General features: G+C 43.1%; 1 protein-coding gene across 1 annotated transcript; it reads left to right on the top strand.

Annotated features, from left to right (window-relative positions):
• Positions 1–1768: 1768 nt before the first annotated feature.
• On the top strand, positions 1769–15158 carry MED17 (mediator complex subunit 17). Its single transcript, XM_044442310.1, has 12 exons — positions 1769–2060; positions 3294–3460; positions 3961–4180; positions 5147–5283; positions 5367–5451; positions 7170–7322; positions 8138–8268; positions 9774–9958; positions 11470–11607; positions 12427–12544; positions 13299–13458; positions 14686–15158. Exons 1-12 carry the CDS (start codon positions 1820–1822, stop codon positions 14892–14894), a joined length of 1944 nt encoding a protein of 647 aa, XP_044298245.1. The 5' UTR covers positions 1769–1819; the 3' UTR covers positions 14895–15158.
• The last annotated feature ends 48 nt before the right edge of the window (positions 15159–15206 follow it).

Genomic DNA, 15206 nt, shown 5'->3' with positions numbered 1-15206 from the left:
AACCTTACTATGTTAAGCACTGGGAGATTACATATGTAGTAAATTTGCACTATATAAGTAAAATTGAATTGAATTTATTGCTTTTCATGTAATGTTAATGTTTTTGTGAATATTCATTAAATAGTGTTCTGTGCTCCACGTTTTCATTGCATCATTGTAATGTTTCATTTATTGTTTTTATAGAGATATATACTGAGCAGAGCTGTAAGTGTATTGGTCCGGCCCTTAACAACTGTCAAAGTTTCTCATGTGGCCCCATAGGAAAATTAATTGCCCACCCCTGTTCTAGAGAAAGCTCTAGCTTCATTGGATCTAGGGACCCACATGTTTGTCTTTCTGTCAGTCTGGGGTATTCACAAAGCTCTCCTCCAGCACCGTGCTTCAGATGCATCGATTTTCTGCTGGTCAGCGTCCTTCACTGTCCAGCTTTCACAACCCGCACACTGATTAAGAATACAATATTGGATGATGTTGGCTTTGGTCTCTGGTAGAATGTGCTCACACCTGATCTTTGCTTCACTGCTTCCAAGTCTCAGTCTTCTGAATTTCTGGGTTGCAGTCTCCCATAGAATTGATGACTGAGCCAAGGTATGTACAATCAATCTTTCACGGTGTTGATTTCTTCATTATTCACAGTAAGGTGCTATACTTCTGCAGCAGGGTAGAAAAGATTATATCCTCCAGAACCCCATAAATGGAGAACATGATAGCAATCTGTGAGGGGTAAAAGTCATGCATTCAGCAATGGAACTGCGCACAAGGTCATGCATGGTTTGCCCCTCAGACAATCTTCCCTCTGCTTTCTGCCATTCCAGGTTTTGAAGAGTGGGCAAAATGCAATACATGGGCTTCAATGCCTTCTCACAGCCAGTGTCATCACCGCTGCTTCTTCTCATGATAGATCCAGCTTGTTTAATAGGCAGAGAGAGAGAGAGAGAGATTTACTGCTCCCGCTCCTCACTGCCACCACCTTTGACCAAACCAGAAAGAAAGGCAGGCGAAAAAGCAGGTTGCAGTGCTGAGATTTCTTAAGCCCATACCTACGCCTGACACCATGTAAGTTCCAGAAAGAACATCAGACTCAACACCCTTGTTGGTACTACATCCAGCAACTCTCTGATCTTATCAACTCTGTAATCGACTTACGTAGAGGAGAACCTTAGAATCAGTTCAAAGAAAGTGTTTTGGAAAGCTGAGTGACAGCGCTCAGATTTTCATGCAGAAGGCCCTTGTTCAATCCCCAGCATCTTCAGGTAGGGTTTGGAAAGAATCCTGCCTGAAAACTCGGAAAGTTGATATCAAGTAGCATTGACAGTACTGGGCTAAATAGATCAAAAATGTGACTCAGAATAGAGCAGATTCCTACGACGCTTAATACAAGACAGCAACAACAGTGGCTATCTTTTTCATACACAGAGAGCATACCGAGCCATTGTAGGTTGTAGTATTGGACCTGGGCCTCAGGAGACCTGAGTTCTAGTGCTTACTAAGCTCACTGGGTGACTTTAGGCCAGCCACTGACTTTCAGCCTATCCTACCTCGCAGGGTGGATCGCCTGCATGTTTTGCGCAGTTCTCTGTATATGCAACGACGCCCTCGGCATCCATTCTGTCCCCGCCCCTTTCGAATCTTGGGCCCCTCCGCAAAGATCGAAGGCATCATATTTCCTCTGGCTGCCGCTAGGGGGCATCTGAATATTTCTCCCATTCCGTCGCTGTTCTACTCTGTCCCTGTCCGGACACCGTAGTTCTGCTGCGCATGCTCGGCAGGGCCTGTCTGGAAAACTAGCAGCCGCTGAGGGAAGATACCTGAGGTGAAGATGTCGGGGGTCCCAGCGGTGCGCATCAGCATCGAGTCCGCCTGCGAGAAGCATGTGCAGGAGGTGGGCCTGGACGGAAGCGAAACGTACCTGCAGCCGCTCTCCATGTCTCAGAACTTGGCCCGCCTGGCGCAGCGAATCGACTTCAGCCAGGGGAGCTCCGGTTCCGAAGAGGATGAGCCCAGCCAGGCCGGAGCCAGCCGGGACTGGCCCGGAGGAGCGGACGACGAGGAGGAAGAAGGTGAAGGAAGCGAGAAGGGGGCTGCATGAGGTGGTCGAACCCAGTGGGGAGCTAAAGTGGAGTGTACCGCTGGTGTTTGAGTTGGGCGACAGCTAGAATGGGTTGTTACTTAAGTTTGGAGGGAGCTAAAGTAGACTGTACTGTATTCTGTACTGTTTAGTGTTCGAATTTGGGGTTGGGGGAATTAGAGGAGATTGTCATATTTATAGCTTGGGGGACTGTGAACTGGAGGGGGGTAAGAATTGACTGTATAGTTAGTAACTGAATGTGGGGGCATTAGACTGTCGTACAAATACTTAAGAGAGCTAAAGTGGATTATATTAGTATTTCATTATATTAGTGTGAGCTTACTATTAGTACTTGAACTTGGTGGGGAGCCAGAGTGGACTGCACCAGTAGCACTTGAATTCAAGGTGGGAGGTAAGGGAGCTTTTAATGTAAGATCATGGGAAATGGTACAAACCAGATCTATGACTGGTCCTATTCCACTGGTATTGTGGCCCGTTGGATGCTGTTGGACTGCAAGTTCCATCAGCCCTAGCCATCATAGCCAATAGAATGGGAATGAGTGTTGCAGTCTAGCATTACATGAAGGGCCGTAGATCTTTGTCTTATACCCTGCACCAGCTTTTGAACAACATCTCCCACGATCTTTTGAGTCCTACTACCTGAGCATGAGAGAAGTGGAAATCAAAAACATTTGGCTGGCAAATTAGCCTTGGAAAAGTTGCCCTACATTGAATGGCAACAGCTGTCCAGTGATTCATACAGAGGCCTTTCCTAATCATGCCTGGAGATGTTGGAAACTGAACTTTCTGCATGCAAAGTGTGTTTTGCATGCATACATTAATGTGCCTTTAAATAGTTCATTGCTGAAATCTGACAGCCTAATCTCACTTTTCTCCCTAGTCTGGTAAAAATAGGAACTATTGCACCTTGCTTCTTTTTAAAAGTACCCTCATATCTGCCACCTCACCTATCTAATAGTTGGCTTGGCCATCTGTTGTTGGTAGAACATTGGAAGTTGCCTTATATCAAGCCAGAACCTTGGTTGCTCTGGTTCTGTATTAAATTAGTCATGACTGACTTAAGTTAGAGATGGAAAGCCTCTGGTCCACCAGACCCTGTTGGGCTACAGCTGATTTTTAACTTAAGCTCCATTGATTTTGATGGGCTTGCTCCAAGTGGTAAGATTTATAGATCCAACTGTTTTTTTCCCTTTGTGTCCATTAGGTTTGGTAAAGTTTCAGCCTTCTCTCTGGCCTTGGGATTCAGTAAGGAATAACCTAAGAAGTGCTTTGACTGAAATGTGTGTGCTGTATGATGTTCTCAGTATTGTCAAAGATAAAAAATTCATGACTCTGGATCCGGTTGTGCAAGAGCCACTTCCCCAAAAGCAGGTACAGCATTTTTTCTTCATTCTGGCTGAAAGAACCTTGAATTTTTGGAATGCATTTAATGTTCAATTTTGGTTATATTACAGCATGAATTATTTCAGTGTGGAAGTTTTGTTAACAGGGGCATCTTCCTAAGAATGTGTGTTAATCTCCAGGCTTCATTTGAAAATATTATAGGTGTAACATGTTGTCCAAACCAGATATCCTGGATTGTTGTTTCCTTTAGAAACACAGATTTGTTCATGAATATTGGCTTATAAAACTACAAACTGGCAGTTCATAGTTCAAGTCAGCATGTTGTTTAACCTATGTTTAGTATGCTCATCTGTTTGCATGAACCAAAGGAGCCACAGTGGATTGAATAGGCTGTGTACTCTCATCATTGGCTAAAGTAGGTAGAGCTGATGCAACATGAATATTAAACAACTGGAGGGTCAGCATTTGCCCACTGCAAAGGATCAGGACAAGATCACAAATAATCATTCTGAGTTGTTCATTTCTAGAATCCTCAGGTGTTGCAGTTGATCTCCAAGAAGAAATCATTAGCTGGAGCAGCTCAGATTCTTCTGAAAGGAGCAGAAAGGTTATCTAAATCAGTTGCAGAAAGCCAGGAAAATAAACGACAGAGAGACTTCAACTCTGAATTGCTAAGACTGAGACAGCACTGGAAGCTGAGGAAAGTGGGCGACAAAATCCTTGGGGACTTGAGCTATAGAAGTGCAGGTAAAATAACTGAAGGCTTGATCTTAAACAGGGGTGGGTAATGTGTGACACTCCAAATGCTGTTCAACTGCAGTTCCCATCATGCCTCACCATTAGCAAATGCTAGTTAGGGCAGATGAAAGTTGCTGTGCATGACATCTCTAAGGGCCACAGGTTGCCATTGCTAGTGTAAATGTATCCTGAACCTGATAATAGGTCTTTGTACAGGTGCTCTTCCTCAGACACGTGGGATGTGACTGTATGTAGTTTTAGGCAGGAAAAGACCCTGCAGTGCTCAGCATTCTCAGGCATGCTGACTGTGGCATCCTGGGAGCTCTATGGCTTCTTTTCTGTCCAAACATGCATAGCATTATGATCTCAGGTTTCTGTCTGTCCTTCTGAGCTGAGCCAACAAACAGAGAAGGAGAAACATAACAGGCTGAGGAGCAGGTACTAGCTGCTGACCCCTGAATTATGGTAATTACTCCTCATACTTGCCTAAAGTTTGCAGTAACTTAGTTTTGAGCAGTGACGGCAAAGAGGCAATGCTGCAAACTGGGCAGATCCAGCTTCCGATCTCATCTCATCTCTACCACAAATTCACTTGGGCAAACTACAGTCTCTCAGCATTAACCCCCACAAAAAAAGTGATACACATTTTATTTCATCATCACTAATGTGTACTAATCATTCATGTGATGCACTGTGTCAGGTATATTATATTACCTTTATATCAGTTTAATCGTTAATATAAGAACATGTTGCACACTGTGCTTTTGTAGGGTAACTGAAGTTATTGTTTTAGAGAAAATATAGGTATGAGACAAAAGTAAAATGCAGAAGTCTGCAAATGTTTTTCGTGTGACAATTGATCTCTGTTGCAGGTAGATAGTCTAAAATTTTACAGAATTGAACCAGCTTGAATGTATGCAATATAGGCTGTCTAATCTGTCAAGAGACTGATTGCTTGCAACTTTTCCCTTTTAGGTTCTCTCTTTCCTCATCATGGTACATTTGAAGTCATAAAAAACACAGACATTGACTTGGATAAAAAGATTCCTGAAGATTATTGTCCTCTAGATGTTCAAATCCCAAGTGATTTAGAGGGATCTGCCTATATCAAGGTTTCATAATATTTTATTCTTTGCATTTATTAAGCTGGTTTATGGAATACAAAATAACCAATGTTCCTTTTTTTAAAATATAGGTATCTATTCAGAAACAAGCACCAGATATAGGGGATCTTGGTACAGTAAATCTGTTTAAAAGACCTTTTGTGAAATCAAAGCCAGGTATAGTTATGTTCTGTCTTTGACTATTCTGTCTCTGAAATGTGTAATCATGAAAATTCATTTTCTGAAGCACCAACTTCTTTGGGAGCTATGGCTATAAAACCTAGGAATTTGTGGAACCTAGTTCTAACAGGATTCTGCATTTTTCATTCCTGCTGTGAGATATACAAGAGAGGGTGTGTAAATGTTACTCTAATGCTGGGGTCTCCTTAGCAACCAATATGTTTCCCGCCCCTCCTAATGTTTATTCTGTGTGAGATTCCAACTCCCATCAATTCCCCAGGGCACCAGATTGGGAAAGATTGCTATAATGACATTATATTTTCGATTACGCTGGAAAAAATGAGAGCTATTCCAGGGACCAAGTGTACTTTCTATAGTATAATGGAGGTGCATGATAACAGGACAGCACATGCATTGTGGACTGTGCCATGTCTTTGGCCATCTTTCATGCTACCATTACTGATAACGAGCCAATCTGTGTGCACCTTAAGACATTTACTTATTTAGGTTAGCAATGTGACCACGGTCATCTTTGGTTAGAAATATAATCAGCAATCCCCATATATGGATAAGGACTGTGGAGTTGAAGAGAAGAGAACAGAACTCCCAAAGGCTGCATTCCTGGGCATGTGTAGCTGCTGGGGAATACTGGGAGTTGTAAGACATATTTTCTGTCTAAACATACATAGGATTGCACCCTAAGAGACATTAGTTGTCTTACCCTTCCGCTTGCTTACAGTTAACATTGGCAGCATGTTCATTCTTGGAGATGGAGAACGCTGATGCACTCATGTCCTGCTTTGTGGGTTGGCTGCAGGCACTTGATTGGCCACTGTGTGAACAGAATGCCAGACTAGGCATTCTGCTTTTCTTGGGGTGACAAAACTGGTCTGATCCATTTAAAAAGCCCACTCCTATTTTTCTTGGCCTTTGGTTCTTCTTCATTTCTGTTTGACTTGAGTCCAGTGGTGAAGCAGTTTTTTGTCTTATGTGCATTGCTACAGCTTTCAAGTGCAAGCTGGGTGAACTTTTTGCATAAGTGGAATGTTGCTGGTTCTATTTTATTTGTAAAGTTCCATTTTCATATGCCCCTTGGCAATTTCTCTGATGCCTTCCTTTTCTGTTTGGCTTGATCATCACCCTCTTCTTCTTCCAGCCAAAACGCCTTTCAGCCAAAAAGCAAGCCCAAGGATGCCTTGTTTTGACAACAGGTCCCCAAAGGATATACCTCTCCCACCTGGTGGACTAGGTTAGGGGATACCTAGAAGACTGGGAGGAGTGTGTGAGACAATGGTGTGTGTGTGTGTGTGTGCGCGCGCGTATGCATGCGCATGTTTTTAAACAACCCCATGGGAAGACTTTTGTCAACCAGGTAATACATGCACAAATTTCAGTATTGATAAGGCTCTTTAAAAGTAAAATCCCCTGTTGAAAAACCCGACATATTCTTGGGGTACAAAGATCTATAACTGAAAATAAGTGTTCCTTTTTTGCTCTACGCAGCATTATGTAGGCATTGTTAAGAACATTCTACAGCTTGATGTCTTTAGAAGATACAGTTTGTTTGCTAATTCCATCAGTTCACTCTTTCTACTCAGTTTGGTAGCATAATCTCCTGAACATTCATATAAATAGATCAGTTTCTTCCCCGATTTTAGTAATTTTGGTGTTTTTGATATTGCTTTACAGTTGCAGTCTTTTTCTCTCCCCTTCAGGAGCCATGCATTGGCAAACAAAGCTGGAAACTTCACAGAATGTCCTGCTGTGTAAAGAAATCTTTGCCCAACTGTCACGGGAAGCTGTTCAGATTAAGTCTCAGATTCCTCACATAGTTGTGAAGAACCAAATAATTTCCCAGCCATTCCCAGGTAAGAATCCCTTGAAAATTTAAAATGGGGATCTAGCCAATTGCTTGTTTGAACAAGGAAAGAGTTGACAATGAAATGTGTCATTTGAACTCCATGCACTTCAGGTATAATGACTTTTCAGGGAACTGCTTTATGGGAAGTGTTAACACTGAATATACTTGTGGTTGAACCTTTTGGAGCCCAAGTACAGCTCTCCTGGTCTGCATTCCAGTGGAGGCAGGTGCAAAATACATTCAAGGAGAACCTAGACAGCCATCTGAGTGGGATGGTGTGACTTGGTGTCCTGCAACAGCAGGGGGTTGGACCTGATGGCCTTCATGGCCCCTTCCAACTCTTCTATTCTATGATTCTAAGTGTGGGACTAAAATACTAAAACCACCTGGTTGTTTGAACTGAAAGGTTTTACTACCAGTAACTTAGACTTAGAAGAGGCGTTCCAACCTTTTATAATGGAGGGAAAAACTGTGCAAAAGTACCTAGCCACCAAACAGTGGGAAAGGAGCTGTGACCATCTGGAGAACACCCCCGGGCTGCATTTGGTACCCAAGTGAGCTAGATAAAACACCCCTGATTTGGAACATCATCAAAACAGGCTTCTGCAGTGGCTGAGGGACTACTTTTATAGATTGATCCAGGCCAAGTCATTCACAATGTGTGTTTTTGTGTGTTCATGTTTACCATCTAAATATAAGAAATTAGCAAGCATATACAGGGCAGATAGCATGAGTTGCTATAACTTGGCATGAGTTAACCAAGTGCACATGGCTAAAAACTACATGGAAAACTCAGCCATATCTTCTCTTTTTATTTTCTAGGCCTGCAGCTGTCTATTTCTTTGTGTCATTCTTCAGATGACAAGAAATCCCAACGGTCTGCTTCTGAGAAACAAAGTCCAGAAGATCACCTTTATGTTTTAGAACATAATTTGCACCAATTGATCAGGGAGGTAAATGTCCTTTCCTGCTTGCTTCCTCACTCTCCTCTTTTCAGTGACATCCTTGGAAAGCAATGCTTTTTATTAAGAGCTGTCTGTGTCCCATAAATTTGTTTTTTTTCCTGTGATTTCCCCAGGCTCCTAAAAGATTATGCTTTGTAGTAAGACAGTAGCCAGTTAGACAAAACTACAGTAGGTACTGTATATGTGCAAATGGGCTTCTGCCTCTTTAACTAGACAGAAAAGTTGTGGATTCTGCTTGTGCTGATGAAGTTTTGGGCTCTCAGAAGTTAGGAGTGCATTCCACTGGAGAATAGCTTTTGATGGATTACTGAGAAGCAAAGCTGTGGTGTAGATGTGCAGATGGGCTTCTGCCTAGACACAAAAGTGTTCCTGTTGTCTTGTTTCCATTAATATGTCTTGATCTTGGTGTGTGGCTGTACAACTTCTGCCCACCATTAAAAAAGAAAAGATTATGTAAATATCAGATTATGTAGTATATCAGAAACTCCAGGGGGAGTACTTGTTCTGTGACATAGGGAGAATTCCCAAGTAACATGTTTGAATCCTAGGGAAACATTTCTCAGTCCATTCCAGGATTTAAGAGCACAAATGGAATGAAACCAACAGACCTCCAGGGAACAATGTTCTTCAGCTTCTTGTTCTTCCCAGAGCTACTTCCTCTGTGGCTGGGGACTGTCAATGGTTTGCAGCAAACCTCTAGTTTGATATATCTGAATAGAAAATATATTCCTCTGAAGCACCAGCTTTCACAATACATGTTCCCTGTCCTTCCTGTTATTCTTGAGCCTTAGGCGTACCAAGAACAAATTTGCCTATCCAAAGCCTACAAACCAGTGGGTTGCATCTTCCTCTGAGCAGGGTTTAGGAACTTATTTCCACTTGAAGACTAAATTCGCTTTCAGAGAAGCTCTTGGGGGCTGCTTTGCATTGGTGGATGGGGCCAAAAATGGTCCTTCCTGCTAATAACTAAGCTTTAAGAGTGGCATTTCCATATTTTAGAATGGGGAACAACTACATAAAAGCCAGGAAGCCATGAAATGATTAGTGGTTGGAAGAAAGGGGGTGTGGGCTTCTGGAGAGCTGGATTTGGCCCCTGGCCCTGAGGTTCTCCACCCCTGCTTTGGCAGAAGGAAATCTTTAGCTGCAAGCCACAAGCCTGAAGGACCACTGTTTTGCTTCTGTATTGTATTATAGTAAACATCACTTGATCACACTGTGTATCTCTGTTGCTCAGGGAAGCACCCAATGCTGTCCCAGTGCCAGCACTAATGAAGTTGTGCTAACATCTACCAGCATCATTAGCGCTTTCTAGCCAAAAGGGAAAGCCGTGGTTTACTGCCAGATTCTGTTAGTAGACCATTGCTTCCCACCACTGCCTGGCACCACTGGAGACTGCAGTAACAGTTCTGCAGCAGATGGGCTGTGCCATTTCTGATTTGAGGTTGTAACTAGCACATGGCTCTGGCTGCGCCTCACTGCTCTCTTTCCTACAGTTTCACAAGCAGACCCTGAGCTCCGCTATGATGCCTCACCCAGCTAGTGCACCCTTTGGCCCCAAGAGAATGAGACTGGCAGGGCCGCAGGCGTTTGATAAAAACGAAATCAATTCCTTGCAACCAACTGAGGGGCTGCTGGAGAAGATTATAAAGCAGGCGAAACACATCTTCTTGAGACGCAGGTATGCAACCACACCTTTGGACAGCATTCATTTTAAATACTTGGGGTGCTTCTCTTTTACAACAGGGGGTTACCATAGGGCAAGGGTGAGCCACATGAAAGGGCAGGAGAGGAAGGGACTGCCAGAGTTTGTCGGACCTAGTCCTGAAACCGGTGAGGAGTACAGGGTGATCCCCCTGGAATTGCCTATCAGAGATGGGAATTCTGCTCTTTAGGCTGGTGAGAGAAAGAAAGAACACAGCCGTTGCCTTCACCTGCTCCACAAAGATCTTTATCACGGACTGAATTAATATCTATTTCTGGGAAATGCTTTACATAAGATTGTAATTGTCCCCTTTCTGTACCAGCGAGCACTAACGGGTCAATTTGTTTAATGTGAAGAATATTGTGCACATTTGGTATATAGAGAAACACACAGTAGTTAAGAGATGGTGGTTTTCAATTGGCTGCATTGTTCAAAGAGCCTTGTTGGTAGATAACCAGAGAGCGGGGTTCTTGGGATCCATTGTGGCATGAAACACTGAAAGCGAGTGGGGCTGAAGGAACCCTAATAAAATAAAAGAGAGAATACCATTAGTAGACCACAATAAAATAGGAATATCTGTGTGTGTAGAGGGGTGGGATGGAGGTCCCGATTTGTATTTTGAGTGATTAGAGGGTTGGAATGCAGTCCAGGGAGACCCAGGTACAAACCTCTACTCAACTACGAAGCTAAGCTGATGCCCTTACCTTGATCCTCTTAACCTAGCTTACTTACAGGATCGCTATAGGGATAAAATGGTTGTTACACTGCTCAAAGAAAGCCAAGAGAAATAATAATAGAACAGGGGAGCTAGTAAAAATGTGCCTTTATGGTAAAATAGGGGTAGGTGACCAAGATGAGGGCAGAGCAGGCATGCCCATGGACCTGAGTTCTTTTGGTCCCCAGTAGGCCCATCGGAAGGATGATTCTCACTCAGTGATTTGGTCTGTCTCGGAGCGGATGTCAGGTAGGTGAAGCTGCTAGAACAGCAGCAGGAAGGCTCACTGCTCCACCTATGCCCACGGGACAGAAGTTTCCCCCTCCATGTTATAAAGAAAGACGATTGCTGAAAAGTTCACTCATTCTTTTTCCTTTGCAATGTGTGGATTATTACTGATGGCTACTTCTGCCTCATTCTTTGGAATGCTTCTGATCTCTCTCTGCATTTCTTGACCTGCTGTTTCACTTAGTATACAGTTGAAGCTTATCAATAATAGATGCTTTCTACTGTCTTTATGGAAACATATAAAACACTGATGCACAACAGAAGCTTCATTTACAATTAGGCATCAAATCTTAGAAACATTATGGTCTGTCACTACTGCTGAAGTTAAATGTTACCATATATCTTTACACGTATAGGCGTATTTTGTGTAGGTGCAATTCTGTCAGGCAAAACCCACTAATCCACCCTCTCCCATGCACCCCCAAGAAGCAGAGAAAGAGAGATTATCATTAAACCTTCTAGGATTTTATGTATATTGTTTCAGAACAGCTCGGACCATCGACAGTCTGGCCAGTCGTATCGAGGATCCACAAATTCAGGCTCACTGGTCAAACATCAATGATGTCTATGAGTCAAGCGTCAAAGTCCTGATCACCTCCCAAGGTTACGAGCAGATATGCAAGTGAGTGGGAGATCAGCAGTACCTCTCCCCTTTAGAGGGGGAGCTGGTCGGGCAACTCAGTACAATTCCAGTGAGGATGATGAGTTTCCGGTGTCTGTAACTGCCAGTGTCCTCCAGTCAGGATGCCTGTAAACCTCCATACTTGGAGGATTAATGGCATCCCATGCAAGACGGAGGAAGCAGTGGGGGCAGTTTCTGCCTTCCCACTCTGTAAGCCATTTTTGTCTGTAAACATGGTGCATCCAGAGTGGGAAGGCAGGAGGCTGGAGCCCCATCAGGATGTCCCTTTATACCTTCTCTGGGGTCACTTTTATGACTTTGGGGGAGCAAGCTGTGCAGTTGTTTTATGTGTTGGCTGCCGTGGTGGTGAGGGGGACACACCAGGCAGGGATCCCCAAGTTCCAGGTTGGAGCAGATTTATCCCAGAAGGCTTTTGTCTGCTAAGTAGCTGTTGTCTTTATATGAAAGTTACATTTTTCTCTGTGGTTTGCCATTGTTGTACTTTTTTTGTTGCATTTTATGGGACTGTGTTTCTAAATTAATTTTAAATGGTTGTAAGTTGGCCTGAGTAGTGCTTTGTCACTCAAAGGAGGGGATAGAAATTTCTCTGACTGTAAATGCTAAAGAAATATGAAACTTCTAAGTGTTTACTGTGCTATTTCTCTATGCAGGGTTTAAATTAATGCTTTACATCACTCTGCTTTAAAGAGTGCTGTGATTAAAGGAATGTTTAAAAAATTTGCCACCCTCCCTCTCTATTCTCCCACCTGCCATCTCTGTGAAACTCCACTGGTATTAATGTCTTCTTTTTTTCCAAAGGTCCATTCAGCTGCAGTTGAATATTGGTGTTGAACAGATCAGGGTCGTACACAGAGATGGAAGAGTGATCACACTTTCCCATCAAGAACAAGAGTTGCAAGATTTTCTTCTCTCTCAGGTAAAACACACACACACACACAACCACAGAAACCTTCCCACCTTTTTTTTTTTTTTTTTGGTGGGATATTTTGTGTGCATGTTTCAGTGGATTTCCTGGGGTAGTAGCCTTATATTTAATGCAGTTTTGTCTTTCGAAGGAGAAGTTTTAAATTCACAATTGCAGCTGTAAGAGCATGTGCTAGTGACAAGTAGCAATAAAGAAAAGGCGCCAGGAGCAAGGAGTGGCAACCAAAACCTATTTTCAGTACAAAGTTGGTGGTTTGTAAACTGCTTGTTTAGCCAGAGTGATTGATTACAGCTGTAAAAAAAACTGAAAAGCAAAAACAATTAGCACTTGGCACATATGAATGTGGATAGTTCCTGAGTACATGATTGTGTACCACCAGACCTTCTGCACTGATGACTGCTACTTTCTCAGAAGTGCTTTCTGAGAAGTGCTAGAAAGACTTCTGTAGTAAATTTAACTTCACTAAGATGTGAGACATAACCCATTTACCATTTTTTCTGGGACCCCCGACTGCTTCATTACTAGTATAACCTGAGTTCTATAGGCGGTAAGGGGACTGTTGTAAATTAACTACACAGAAAGTAAACTTCTGAGAATGAGCACTGTGATACTCATTTGACAGTTAAATCACTGTTCTGTATTTTGGGAAAATAACCACAGTAAACATTTCAGAAGCTTGGAATAACAAACAGAATTGAAATGTCACACCAGTCTTTTTATTTTTATTTTTCCCTCTCTATTGCAGATGTCGCAGCATCAAGTACATGCAGTTCAGCAGCTGGCCAAAGTGATGGGGTGGCATGTGCTCAGTTTCAGTAATCATGTTGGTTTGGGCCCAGTCGAGAGTATTGGCAATGCATCAGCCATAACCGTAGCATCACCAAATGGAGATTATTCCATTTCAGGTACTGTGTTCAAAGTTAAAAGACATTGCAAACTGTGGTTCTCCCAGGGTATGAACTGGATAGAAAAGAACAGTGATTTCAGAGACCAGCTCAGTAAAATACCACATTGTTGCACTCTATTGCTTGTTTTTTAAAAAGTGAAGGCGAATTGTGAGGTGTAAATTTGATGCTGGATAAAATTATGCAACACAATTAGCAGTAGGAGTGTCATAGATAAGTTACTTTAAAAGAAAGTCTAGACCTACAGCTGAAGATTCAGCTAGCACATTCCAATCATCTACTTCCATCTTTTAAAATCTACTTTGTCTTTTTGAGGTCTTGTAACAGCATGCTTAAAATAAACTCTTGCTGGAGGATGGAAAGGGAATTCCTGGAGCAAGGATGGCAGGAATGATGGGTTACTCCCACGCAGCCCCAGAGCTATGAACAATCCAGGTTTATGCTTTGGTCAGAAATCCCACTGCATTCAGTGAAGCAGCCCCCTAGTCACCCACGAGGTTCCTATCTAGGAGACTTCTCGGTTCACCTGGAGCATCCTACCAAGGATCTCCACCTTCCAAGGAAGCAGAACCAGGATGCTGTCTTATACTGTGTCCAGTTCTTGGTCCATGTTACTCAGTGTTCTCTGGTGTCTAACAGCTGCTTTCCAGGATTTCTGATGGAGTCTTTCTCAGTCCTACCTTGAGAGGCCAGGAATTGAAACAGGGACTTTTGGAATGCAGATTGTGTGCTCTGCCACTTAGTTATAACCCTGTAGTGTTTCTAGGTAAAGGGGTTTGGTTATGGGCCAGACATCCTGCATACATGCCACAATTCTAGTGGCGCTTTACCACAACTGCAAAGCAAAATTTGTAATGCATTTTCTCATTTCAGCTGCCCAGCACTAAGTTGAGGAAGGCTGGGTTAAGATGGTACATGATTTGACTGTTCAAGAGACACAGATCTACCCTACAGGGCATAAGTAAGCACTTGCCAAGTACCTCTTTGGTTCCTGGCGATTGCTGCTTTCCTCCTTTGAATATGGTAGTGGTGGACCGGGGGAGAGAGAACGCACTTGCTGCAGATCAGGAGGAAAAACAGTCCAGTAAGGATGAGTGAGGCTTCCCTTCACCCTGCCTGCAGTGTGACCTTTTCCTGTGCTGACTCAAATCGGGGAGTGTGCAGTTTCTCTACAGCCGCAAATCACTCACACTGATGTCCGTGTCCCTGTGCTTCTTTCTCCTGCAGTACGCAATGGTCCAGAAAGCGGCAACAAAATTATGGTCCAGTTTCCACGGTGCCAGTGCAAAGATCTCCCCAAAAGTGATGTGCTGCAAGACAGTAAATGGAACTACCTTCGCGGTCCATTCAAAGAGGTTCAGTGGAACAAAATGGAAGGGCGCAACTTCGTGTACAAAATGGAACTACTAATGGCCGCTTTGACCCCCTGCTCCTAGAATAAGCAGCATGCCAAGAACTGTTTTAGGCACAGGTTTAATGGAAGGGAATCTGATCAAGAGGCAACATGCAAAGTTAGGAAAGTGTTAGGAATTGTATTTCTGCATGCTCTTATTGGCTCTTGGATTGTTTTTGCTGAGTGACAGAACTAGTAAAACAATATCCAGGAATACCCTCCAATAACATCACATGCCCGCAGTTCCACATGCAAATTCTCCTGCAGGTTCCGAAAAATGAATTAAACAATGCAATTTTTGAGATGATTGTTGCCTTATCCTTTGACAAATGCTTTATCACAGTGTTTTTTGAAC

The sequence above is a fragment of the Varanus komodoensis genome, unplaced genomic scaffold (assembly GCF_004798865.1).
Source record: "Varanus komodoensis strain SLA01 unplaced genomic scaffold, ASM479886v1 scaffold4, whole genome shotgun sequence".
Lineage (NCBI taxonomy): Eukaryota > Metazoa > Chordata > Lepidosauria > Squamata > Varanidae > Varanus > Varanus komodoensis.
This window is presented reverse-complemented; position numbering and strand designations above follow the sequence as displayed.